Source organism: Carassius gibelio, chromosome B5 (assembly GCF_023724105.1).
Source record: "Carassius gibelio isolate Cgi1373 ecotype wild population from Czech Republic chromosome B5, carGib1.2-hapl.c, whole genome shotgun sequence".
Classification (NCBI taxonomy): Eukaryota; Metazoa; Chordata; class Actinopteri; order Cypriniformes; family Cyprinidae; genus Carassius; species Carassius gibelio.
This window is the reverse complement of record NC_068400.1, coordinates 24,425,692-24,438,498: the sequence shown is the minus strand read 5'-3', so window position 1 is coordinate 24,438,498 and position 12,807 is coordinate 24,425,692. Positions and strand designations below refer to the sequence as shown.

General features: G+C 34.8%; 1 protein-coding gene across 5 annotated transcripts in view; it reads right to left on the bottom strand.

The window, feature by feature from the left end:
* Positions 1-6,323, bottom strand: part of kcnt1b (potassium sodium-activated channel subfamily T member 1b) — an 85,803-nt gene extending 79,480 nt beyond the window's left edge. For 3 of the 5 annotated variants that reach the window (XM_052557217.1, XM_052557218.1, XM_052557220.1), the window contains exons 1-4: positions 5,691-6,323; positions 4,059-4,104; positions 3,826-3,873; positions 3,532-3,699 (exon numbers count right to left, since the gene is read on the bottom strand). In XM_052557217.1, coding sequence (XP_052413177.1) covers positions 3,532-3,699; positions 3,826-3,873; positions 4,059-4,104; positions 5,691-5,721 — 293 coding nt within the window. In that variant the 5' untranslated portion in view covers positions 5,722-6,323. The remainder of the gene's footprint in view (positions 1-3,531; positions 3,700-3,825; positions 3,874-4,058; positions 4,105-5,690) is intronic. The other 2 variants (XM_052557219.1, XM_052557222.1) reach the window with 1 other exon arrangement.
* Positions 6,324-12,807: the final 6,484 nt, after the last annotated feature.

Here is a 12,807-nt window from a genome sequence, read left to right as displayed (position 1 = left end):
TATTGTCAACCTTGATAAAAAAAAAAAAAAAAAGTTTTATTTTTTTTTAAAAAAGCAGCGAATCAGATTTTTAGAAATGGTTTAAAATTCAGGATTTGCCACCAGAGAATAGAAAAAAAAAAACTAACACACACACACACACACACACACACACACACACACACACACACACACAACAAACAAAAACAATGAAATATATTTAAATAGAAAAAGTTAATGCGTTCAAAAAAAAAAAAAGACCCTAAAACTTCTTAATGGTGGTGTGTATATTTATACGCTTAAGTTGTAAATACATTTTTGAAAGATTACTGGAATACGTTTCAGTTTTTCTACTTCAAAATTTGAATGCGTCACAGTCACACATGCCGTTTCTTGGAAATTTACCAGCAATTTTGAATGAAAGCTTTCTGCACCATATAAAGGCATCTGTATAAACACTCAACAATATTTTGTATGAAGATTGTTTAGACCAGAATAATTCTGCTGTTGATGAGTACACAATAGCTTTCACTGATGCAACCACAAAAAGGCCAGATTGATGTGATTGGTTGGAACAAAGTCACCTCTGACTGTCTGATGAGACTGACAAACCACTTCTGAAGCATTGTACTGTCATTTTGGCATGAGAAAATGTCCGCTGTCCTCTTCAACTCCCACACAGTATATAGGTGCATATATACACATAAACAGTGAACAATTGGATGGACAGAAATTGAAATGGAGGGATCAGTGATGTAATGGAGAAAGAGACAATAGCAAAATGAAAAGTTGAAGGAAAGGACCTCTGGATAACCTTAGAGATAATCACAGGATAATCAACAGCCTTCAATCTCTGTGTTCAGAACAGACACAAACACACATTCCCACACAATATCATAATTGAAATGACAGCAGCATGTGGAGATTCCCGACTTCACACCACGCTAAAGCATTAGTCTTTGACTCAAGCGCACACACACACACACACACACACACACACACACACACACACACACACACTAATCTCTAATGATCAAAATTTTTATTTTGCAGACAGCATGCATTTCATGAAATGAAATAGTGTAAAACATTTTAGTCTGAATTTATCATATTCCTGCCTCCTAGTTGCATTTCTATCCCTTTTACAATAGTACCTCATAATAATGAAATGATAGCTGGCAGACAGAAATTTAATTAAGTAAGGGATCGTGTACAGCCTGTCATTCTGGCAAAGTGTTTTATTTTACATTATACTTACCTAATCAAAAATATTGGCATGAATTATTCAGTTTAATTGTACTTGTAGAGACACAAAAAATACAGGTTTCCAGAATGACTGGCTGTTATAAAATGTTTTGTCCTTGACAATGGCTATTAATGGTCATTATTTTGAAATTTCTGACCACTCAGAGCTGCGACTGATGCATTCTAGATAAGTTCAGAAAACAAAGGGTCAAACATTAGCATATTAATTATATACCTTCAATTAAATTATTGAATTGACCTTTTTATTCAGCAAGGATGCATTAAAAAAAAATGTAATGACACGCTGTTCTTTTAAACGTTATATTCATCAAATAATCCTGAAAAAAGTATTACAGTTTCAACAAACATTGATGAAAAGATAAAATAAATAGTGAATCAGCATATTAAAATGACTTATGAAGGATCAGATGACACTGAAGACTGGAGTAATGACAGCTTTACCATCAAAAGGAATAAACTACATGATCAAATCACATATACTTACAAAATGTTCAAATAGCAAAAAAAAATTTAAAACTGCAATATTATTGTTGTTTTACCATGTGCCTATTTTTGATTTGATAAATTGAAGATCCTGTTTTTAAGATTAGCTTTTTATTGTAAGAAATTACTTCTTACAACCCTGCCAATTTGTCTAGTGTAAAGTCAAGTATATCTTCACAGAGGACATGTTAGTGAAAGAAGCCATCAGTGATTGAATGAGCCTATGATTATAGCACACACACAGCAGGATATTGCTTTCTGAGTGCTTCGTTTCTAAAGGAGCTTGAGTCACAGTTGAGATTGAGTGTGAAGATAAATAATGTAGTGTCCTCGTTAAATTGGCCTGGCTTGGCCTGGCCTGAAAAAGACAAACTTCGAAAGGAAAAAGTTAGCAGAATCCCCTAAGATATATGGTCCACTTACAACCTGCCAGAGAGAGCTCAAATATCAGTGTGAAATAGCTGCCATAAGCACTACAAGGCAAATAAACCAAACCAGTAAATCTTGTGACTACCCGTTTTGGCTAGCAGAGACATGCCACAGAAAAGAGAAGTAATAGAAGAACAAAAGCAGATGGATTTCAAATAAACAGATCAATGGTTTGTGGCTTACACCACAGCAGAGTAGTGGAGCACAAATTTCCTTCACCAGTGGGAAAACCGATACTGTGGCAATAAGGAATAAACAAAGAAAACCACACCAGACTGATAGCAGCCATGATGTCTGTTATTGTTTGCCAAATGAAGCAGAAATAATGCATTTTTTGTGTAAATCCTTGTAAAACAGCATTCACAGAAATCTCACTCAAAGCCCAAGGATGATTAAGTTTTCTTGAAAATATAAAGGTTGCTCTGAATTTCACTTTCCTGAATTTTTTTTTTCTGTATGCATGATCAGAGACAATAGCTCACAGCTATTTTAATAAGTTACAATGACTCCTGCATTTCAGCTTCTATTTAACTTCAGCACCACAGTGAAGAACAGCTCCCTATAACCCAACACACACACACACACCTCATCTTATTCTCAACAAGCACAATGTTTACGTATATGGTGTAGAAATACAGTATATCTCCATAAAGCAAACACAGAATACATACATCATGTGTACATAAACAATCTGGCAAGTTGCATTTTATGTATGATATTATAGAACAGTTGATTACACGCTTATTCTGAAATGCTTAATTATGAAACAAATTGTGAAATATGGTCGCTTTTCTACAATGAAATAAATGTAAAAAATGTACTGCATGTGGTAGGAAAGATTTATTTTATCTATTCATATTTGGTTTACTTTAGGCCACAAATTAATTACATTTATAATTGAAATGTGCACTTAGTAATTTTTTCCTCATTAAAAACATTGTACACATTGAAACAGTAGTTGCTTTGGAATAGTTGTGATCTTTGAAGCTTAAGAGATTCACATTGGCTTAAGTCAGCAGATTGTATGCTTTTCCTAAAGAATGTTATTAAAAAAAAAACGTTTAATAATCTAAAGATATAAAGAACCTTTCATGAAATGGAAAGGTTCCATGGGTGTTCATGGAACCATAAATGTCAATAATAACCTTTATTTTTAAGACTGTAGAAGTCAGATGAGATAGTTTTTTTTCTTCTTATGGAGCGATTATAACTGGCAGTTATACATAATACAGTGCTGCAATATCTTTATTTTTTAATTATCCAGCTTTTGGTTAAAAAGCAATGCCAAGAAAAACCCTACAAGTGGACTGCAGTGCCAGCGTTTATGAATGCTGTATGAGAGTAACCCGCTGAGGACACACAGTAGGAAGTTACCTGTCATCATTCTGAAAAGATTGATCCCCGAGTAGTAGATCTCGAAAGCGGTATCGTGGAGGTAGAGGAGGCACCTCAGAGTCCACGTCGGCCATTTTCAAGGTGGAAATGTCCAGAATAACACCAGAATTACTGCTGTTATTCCTCTGAACAGTCTCCGTAGGCAACCTGAAGAAACAGATGTAAATCTTAAAGTAAATATAAATCACACAACATATATTATGCATGCATACACCAAATATATATTCTTTATGAATTGTGTCAGGACTGCAGCTAAGCACTTGTAGGACACACTTGTAGTCTGGAAACCATTTGCACGTTTCGCATAATTGTAAGTCTACACTGTAAAAAAAAAAAAAAGTTTGTAGAAACTAGTTTTACTGTAGGAAATGGAACAAGCACTTACAAACAAACAGCAATGGAATTAACTTGCAATTTGAGTTTAAAACTGCAATAGTGTTTTATTGTTAAATGAATTCCAAAAATCTTTTCGTTATAATTGTGTATGTTTGCGAGGTTTGGTTTACCTGTCAGCAGCAGTGGATGAGCGTCGTGGCGGAGTCATGCTTGGCTCTGACAATATGGAGAGAAAGGGGAAGGAGTATTGCTAAACATTATGGTCACATGCATAAAGAACACCAATAATGTAAGCATATAAAATTAATCCATCCAGAAAAAACACCTTACTGTAGGCTTACTCATCTTAACATCTAAGCTAGAAAGCTTTAACTGGGTCTATTATCAAAGACAGTTTCCAATAACAAGGCATCTTTCACAGATAGTTCACCAGTACCCTTGGCCATAATTATACCCTTGAGGGACTACAATCCACAGACTGACATTCACCTTTTATGTCATTCTTGTCACATTTGGCACACTGTGAAAACCATCATCTAGAATGTTCCCTGTATGGTTTCTATTAGCGCTCTCGGGGAAACATAAGTGTGTAATGACAGTAGTGAGCGACTGCACTAGTGTGCAAATCGCTGATGAGTGGGTGGACGGTGATTTGGTTGGCCAAGGGGACAATGAAGTACAGTGCATAAAACTCAGACTAAAATGTGCCTTTGCTCAAGGGTTATACAGTGCTCTGTGGTCAGACACTAATAAAAAGAACACTGCTGAGGATGCAAAAAAATAAAAAAGGGCATACCTTAGGGAGAAAATGGCACTGACACAAGAAACTGCATCTGTGTGCACTTGCAGACACAGTATGAATGTTTTGACAAAGAACCAATAATATGAAGTATCATCTCAACTAAACTGTTTTTGTAAATAAATAGAAATGTTACAATAATAAGAACTGAATGTATCTGACTACAGTACATAACAAAATCACAAATATATTACAGTATTTTATGGGTCAAATCTGGTACAAATAGCTCCTTAATTGTTAAACCAATAATAATTTTAATATTTTTTTACAGATATTCACACTTAATTAGGTACTAGATGTTTCCTACTTGGTCTAGAAATAACTAGAACCATTTGGTAGAGCTGTGCAGAGTAACATCCAACAAAGGTAATTACTCACTCTTTACATAACCGTAATTTATTATGAAGTGAAATGCATAGCTCATTCAATAAATTATACAACTCATAAAAAAAAGACAATAAATAGTATTTGATGAAAATATGTGCATATAAAAGCCAACACTGCATAATTAGCAAAATGTTATGAATACCTCCATCCATAATAATAATAATAATAATAATAACAATAACGGTTGTTGTTGTTGTTACGTAAAATGCTAAAATGAATAGAATGAAAATCAGTTCTGCATATATATTTTATGGCACATGGTTAAAACAAGAACAACAAATCCCAGTATATATGAAGTAAAAATAATCATTACTTTATACCTAAGTTGACAACTACATTTTTACACTTTTTTTAGTGTTGTTAGGATTTCTTCCCTGAAAAAGAAAAAGGAAAATAAAAAAAAATTCAAAAACAAAAAGTTTTCAAAAATAATTCTAATATAAACAGTTCTAAATCAGATGTCTTGTTGGTAATGTATTTCCACTAGCAAATCTACAGCACTCATAGGCTACTCATGCCCAAAAGCAAAGCCATCTTCACAAAACAATATGATAAATGTAAAAAGTACAAAACACGAACACGAATTATCGTTCGTGCCATGACGAGATGTTCTCACCTGCCTGAGACTGGCTGCGCGGTCCCATCATTGTAAATAACCGTGTTACTGGCGACCCAAACGCCGCGCATTTTTAACTGAAGCCAGTGCGAAGTGTCCGTAAAGGACTTTGGATGGTAATGTCCTCCAGATGGATCCGTCCTCCATGGACACTTGCATTAAAGGGGCGGATAACGACCCTGATTAAACCCTCCTCTTAGAGAAGAGCACCGCAGGGCGCAATACTCGGTACCTTCAACACCTCTGTTTCCGTTTGTCGCGTGCAATTTAACTTTGCATCCATGAGATATTGATGATGCTGGTCATTAATTAAAGAATGATAATATGTCGTCCTCGTTCAATTCACACGTTCAGTCTCTGTTGTATCGAGTGAGCTCAAAGCCCTTGTTTGACGAGAACAAAACAGCAGCTGCTGCGCGTCAGAAGAGATGTAGAGCAGCAGAGAAATGTTTGAGACGCTGTCACCTCTGCATCTGTTAGGTAAAGCCACTATAAGTCATCCTTACAGCCTCTCTTCTCTCTCCTTCAAAGCTTACAACGCCATCTCCTGGACCACGTGAAATCCTCAACAACACGGACACGACTAAGAAAGAGACAGCTACGCGTCTGCAAACCAAATTAAACCGTGTACCATAAACATTCGCATCGACGTCAGTCATTTCATGGTATGTGTTTGATTACAATGAGCTGCTAACCAATCAAAATCAAGACCCTGATTAGGTCATTAAGTTTTAGGTGTAATTAATTTTATTGGCTGGTTCAATTTCAGTCATATACAAAGGCAAGGAACTCGTTTCCTTTCCCATAAAACCATTCACGCAGAAGTAGATGGTAACTTTTGCTATTATTAGACATATTAAAAATCATATAATAATTCTTTACCAACAAACTGACATAAAAAATAAGCATGGATCAAGAATCAACTAATCATATCATATTAACATACACTGAGGATATATTCACGTAAGAAATACAATATCCGTTTGTTTCAATGCTAAATAAATAAGGTAATAAAAATAAAACGGGCCAATTACCTCATCCTTAAAGGTTAAAGTAATAAGAATGTTAATCTTGAAATGCTCATGGACCTTGAATACACAAAAGATTCATCCATCCATCCATCCATTCATTACAAATATTGTGGATTTTTAGGGTTGCTCTATATGACCTGAATGTCATTCTATTCTATTCTATTCTATTCTATTCTATTCTATTCTATTCTATTCTATTCTCACATGATAACCAGATGTCTTCCTGAATATTGGTTATTGCTGCACTGATCTGACTTTGACATATTCACAGTTTTAAAATAAGATTTATTAATAAAAATTGTAATATAATTATAAAAAAATTATTAATAAAAGATTATGCTAAACTGCATATGCATATAATTTTTTCCAAGAATTATTCTAATGGTTTGTAGTGTCTGACACAATATGTTTTACTTAAATCCCACCAAAATATCAAAATACTTTCAATTCAGAAATGTTATTCAAGCAAAAGGTGTTTTACATCATTTTTCTATAACTGCTTAATGTATTTTTGAATAACATTCAGAAATATAAAGAGGGTCAAATTAAGAGTATGGAACCTAAATACACATTTCTGAATAGAAAAAAATGTGTCTGATTAATTATTATTTTATTTTATCACAGTCTCATGCTTAAAACCTTTGTTGTTTGTCAAGGGTTGTGTCTAGTTCTTGCATGAAGATGTTGTTGTATGACTGAGATCTGGGATGGCTCCCCAAAGGCCTGAGGTTTATACTCTGAAAGAGGTCAAATGAAGAAGCACTAGAATCTGGTTTCATTAGTCTCACTGACCAATGCATATAACTCGAGGTTGATCCAGAGGGACGGTCCATTAGTAAGTGTCCATAACAAGGCACTTTCAATAAGCGTGCACTCATTTCCCACGCCAGTCTTTCGGTCTGTAAATAAAACCTTCCCAGAGAGTTCCATATAACGTAATGGATGGATGATATTAAATAATTTTTCTGCTTTCATATTTTCATTACTCACCTCTAACCCAACATTTTAGCTCCTCCAGTCATTAAACTACTATAGCACATTTTGTTACCATCTCAGATCTTTCAAATACATTTCACTTAGAGAGCAAACTAAAGGTTTAGCAAACAAAGCACAAATTTAGTGTGTTTTTAGCAAGACTCCACCAACTGGGTGTTTAGTCTTCATACATCCAAAGTGTCTGTCAAGAGAAGAAAGAGAAGAAATGTAGGAGGATAAGAGTAGACTTGATGGATGTGTAAGTGTATAGTTCACACCTCCAAGTGTTTGAGTCGGGTTATAAGCCTCAACCAATGTAATTAATTGATATTCCATCTGAGCCTCCTCCTGCCAGCAGCATCCCACTAAACACAGTCAGGGAACCCTCCAAACTGCAAATATGACAAGAGATGGAACAAAACACTAAGAACTGTAACCTCATTTTACTCCGTCAGCCAGGAGGCAAGACTAAATCGTCAATAAAGTGTCAGCTGTTGCTTTGATGTACTTTAGGATGGAAGTCAAAAATGTCAGTAGGTGTGTATTAAAATGTCAATAGACATCGGAGAATAGAAAACAGGTTGCTGTGAGGAGAATAGGCTTAGTGTCTGGATTGACAGGGGTCCACTTCTGGTTGTCAGGGTCAAACTTCTCTCCCATGCTGAGCTCCAAACCCATATCTTCTCTGCCGCCTGCCACATATGTGTCCTAAGTATACAGCACAGCCTGGCTGCTCTCTGGCAGTGGGCATGGGGGGACACGGCCACCACATTCCTTCCAGTGGGTTAAAGCATTCTAATGCTCAGGAATGTATAGTTGGATCTGTTATGCATGCTTGGCATTTAAAAGTGTGCTTCATGTTCTTACAAACCTGTATGACTTACTTTATTTTGTAGAACACAACAGAAGATATTTAGAAGAATATCTAAAATGCTCCTTTCCATATATTAGTTTACTCCATGTTGTTTACATGAATGATTTTGTTTCAGTTGGAGTGAATTAATTCTGATTCATGAATCTGAATGTAGTGTTTACATGAACTTCAAATCAGAATAGATTTTTTTTGACATGTGCACATATGTAGAATTTCCCATTGTTTGCACATAATAACCATCCTACACGGTTTCTTTATTTGTTTTATGAAGCAGAATTGATGTTTTTCCATTTCTGGATAAACAGCCTTCTACATATAAACCACTCTGCCAGGCTGCTTATACTGTATGCAGTAAAAATTGCTTTCCTGTGCCCAAACCAGTCGTCTGTGGATGAGAATCCGAAACAAGGACTGGTGAGACATTGTCCTGCTCCACTTCACAGACTCTGTGTGAAAGAAGAGTTTAATAATGACACTACAACTCTTTATTCTATTGTAAAAACAGCTTGTTTCGTAAGTCATGTGTCATTACCCTATTTCTACATCATTGGACATGCACAGTCCTTTTCAGTTTCGGTTTTTAATCTGATTGAGTCTTTACATGCACTCTTGATTGAATTACAAAAGTAAAAAAACACTCCTTTAAATCCGATAAAAATTTAATTCAAATTGAGATCAGTCGACTTGAATAGTCGACTTGAATAAAGTAATCTAAATTACTTTCAATTTTCCTTTTTTTATCTGCTTCATGTATTTTTAAGTAACTTTCAAATAAATGAAAAGGATCATGTCTTTGGCATGGTGTCCAGACCGCTTAGTAAAGTGTACGAGGATGTGGTGACCATTCTTTGATTGGATGTAAAAGAGCAGCGTTAACATTTTGTTAAATATCTATTTTCTGTTCTGTGAAAGAATGAAAGTTAGTTAATTATACCAGAAATTTCAGGAAAATGTTTTTGGTTATTGGATGTTATTGTAGCAATACCATAGGCAAAAGAGTATAAATCAAGTAATATGTGGCTGATCATATGCATAAAATAGTTTTCTGTGAGTACATAATATTGAACAACAACATAGTATTTGGCAAATGTACTACTTCAAAGGTAGATTTGTATTATCATTAATAAAAAAATATTTCCAAAGATGAAGCAAATGCTGCCGTAATAATTAATATAGTGCAGCACAGTGTTTACACTCGGTATACAATCATCTACTTTTTTTTTTTTACTCTATTTTGGTTCTGTACAGGATTTACATCTATTTTATTTACATGAACTTGTCTGTTTGTTTGTCTCATTGTCTCATTTGTTTTTTCTCAATGAAAAGGCTCAAATGCACTGAGAAGTAAATATGCAGAGAAAGGTTGTGGGAGTTCTCTCGACCCTTACTTCTCACAGACAGAAATAGGCATTCATACTTTCAAGCGTAGTACTTATATTTGCCCCATTCTCCGGAAATATTTTTATAGCTTGACCAGTTTTTCTGTGTTTGTGTGAGTGTCTGCGAGCTTGCAGCAAAGGATTTTGGGTCACTTTTTAAAAACATTAACAGATTCAGGTCTGTTATTATTAAGTAAAGAATGACAGCATTATGTAGTATATTTCATCAAGATATAAGGTTTGTTTAGTCTTTTTAAAGTGCTGAATAACTTTCACTATAGACATTGGTGGGCTTTGTGGAGCAGCCCTTCAGAAAACAACTGACTGTTACTAAGAGATGTGGTCTAGATGTGTACATACACACTCTGATACACAACGCTCTGCTTCCCATGGGGTGATGCAAGTTCAAAGTTGGTGAAATTTCGCAATCCCATTCTCATTTCTTCTCCTTACCATTTTCCCTCCCACTAAATAACAGATCAACCAATACAAAAAAAGAAAGAAAAAAAAAGACATCTCTTCGGAGAGAAGCCAAAATTGTTTACAGTTAGGGTTGCAAAAAGGTGGAAAATTTCCGAGAACTTTCCATGGGAACTTAATCTGGGGATTTTTGGAAATATTCCAAATTGGAATTTTTACAGAAATATATGGGAATTAATTGCACAATTGGGAAAAATGATAGAAACTGTGACTCAACATAAATATAAATATAAACATTGTGTGTGGTTATAAGCTGACATGCATGCAAATGAAATTTTTTTTGGGATTTTATATATATATATATATATATATATATATATATATATATATATATATATATATATATATATACTTTTTTTTTTGGAACCAGTGATATTTTTCAAGGTTTCATTGATAAATAAACAAATAAAAAGAACAGCATTTATTAAAAATAGAATTTTCCAACAATACGTCTATTTAAAAGTCTATTTAGATTTTTTCAAAAAATCTATTTAACATGTTTTTGCTGAATAGAAGTATTAATTTCTTTAAAAAGAAAGAAAGAAAGAAAGAAAGAAAGAAAGAAAGAAAGAAAGAAAGAAAAAGAAAGAAAGAAAGAAAGAAGTCATGATAAAAAACCTTATAGACCAAAGCTATCTCACGGCCAATTCGTACATATTTTATGAGGTGACTAATTAGTATGAATTTGTATGAGCTCACTCGTACGATTTTGTACGATTTGTCTAGACCCTAGTGACTGGTGGGTTTAGGGGTGGGGTTAGGTGTAGGTCATTTGTACAAATTCATATGAATTGTGCAACTCGTAAAATATGTACAGTTTAGCACAAATCATATGAATTTGTACAAATGAGGTCGTACAAATTCATACGAATTAGCCAATAATTGATTTTTCTTCTACGCCAAAAATCATTTGGACATTACGCAAAGATCATATTCCATGAAGCTATTTTGCAAATTTCCTACTGTAAATATAGCAAAACTTTTGATTTAAAATTTTTGATCAGTAACATGCATTGCTAAGAACTTCATTTGGACAACTTGATTTTCTCAATATTTTGAATGTTTTTTTTTTTTTTTTTTTTTTGCACTCTCAGATTCCAGATCCTAAAAAAACATACATCAATGGAAAGTTTATTTATTCAGCTTTCAGATGGTGTATAAATCTCAGCTTTGAAAAAATCTATCCTTATGACTGAATGGTTTTGTGGTCCAGGTTCACAAATTTTGTGAAATGTGCAAGAAGCAGCGTAATATTACATTGCAGAAATGTCACCACCACATTTGACTTGGAAAAACATTCAAATGAGCCTGGGATGAAAAACATCAACAATCAATTCTGACCTGAATTTAATGGAGTGTCTCCGTCAGTTCCTCCCATGACATATACAGTATAAACCCATCCAACTGCTGCTGATGCACCGGAGCCAAGTGTTCAGCACAGGATCATACCAGAATAAAATAATTAGACAAATCACAGAGGCTATCACAATGTCATATATTCCATATAAACAAAATATATTACACTAGTTGTAGTTTTGTAAATATTTAAAACTTATTTTTGTCTACACAATTGATAATTAACTGTCCTGTTACAGCATGTTGTATAACAATCATCAACTGTTGCCTGACACATGTCTATATGCATCGTGTGTAAAGTACCTCTCTACGATGTTGGTACAGACTGCTCCATCAAAGCCCCCGGGGCAAACATGAACACATCCATCTCCACCACACACACACACACACACACACACACACACCGCTGCGGGGGCTGCTGAGGGATGCCACCTTGCTGCTTCACACATCCATGCTGGAGTCGCACCTGAAGAAGAATCAGAATGCCATGCGGAATTTAATCATTCTCTGTTTTAACATGTTTCTAGTGTTTGCTAAGTGAGAGATGAGTCAGACTGCAGAGAAGGAAGGGACATCAGGTCTTAACTAAAAAGATCAAATGGCAAAGTGAGTCTCATATAGACTGAATCATATTACTAAATGATGATTTCTAGTAGTGTAGAATCGGTATCTGCTAAATGAATCTGTCCCCGGAGCTGCTGTGCTGTGAGACAGAGGAAGAGGAAATCTATAAAGGAGACGTGCAGGATGTCATTATCACATAATTTGATCACTCACTCATCAAGCCAAATGCACAGTGGGAAAAAAAATGGCTCTGTCTTGTGTGCATTTGTGGTTGCCGTGGAGATCAGCATTATTCAAACATTTGAATAATGTTTGTTTGTGTTTTTATGGAGACTGTGATGTATGAGTGTGAATGTTGGTGGACATGCTAAGTGAACTATATACAGTAAGCTGTCATGTGCTCTCAGTTTTTGGCTTTATGTTGCTAATTGGAGCCCATGTCCATATGTCAGGACAGT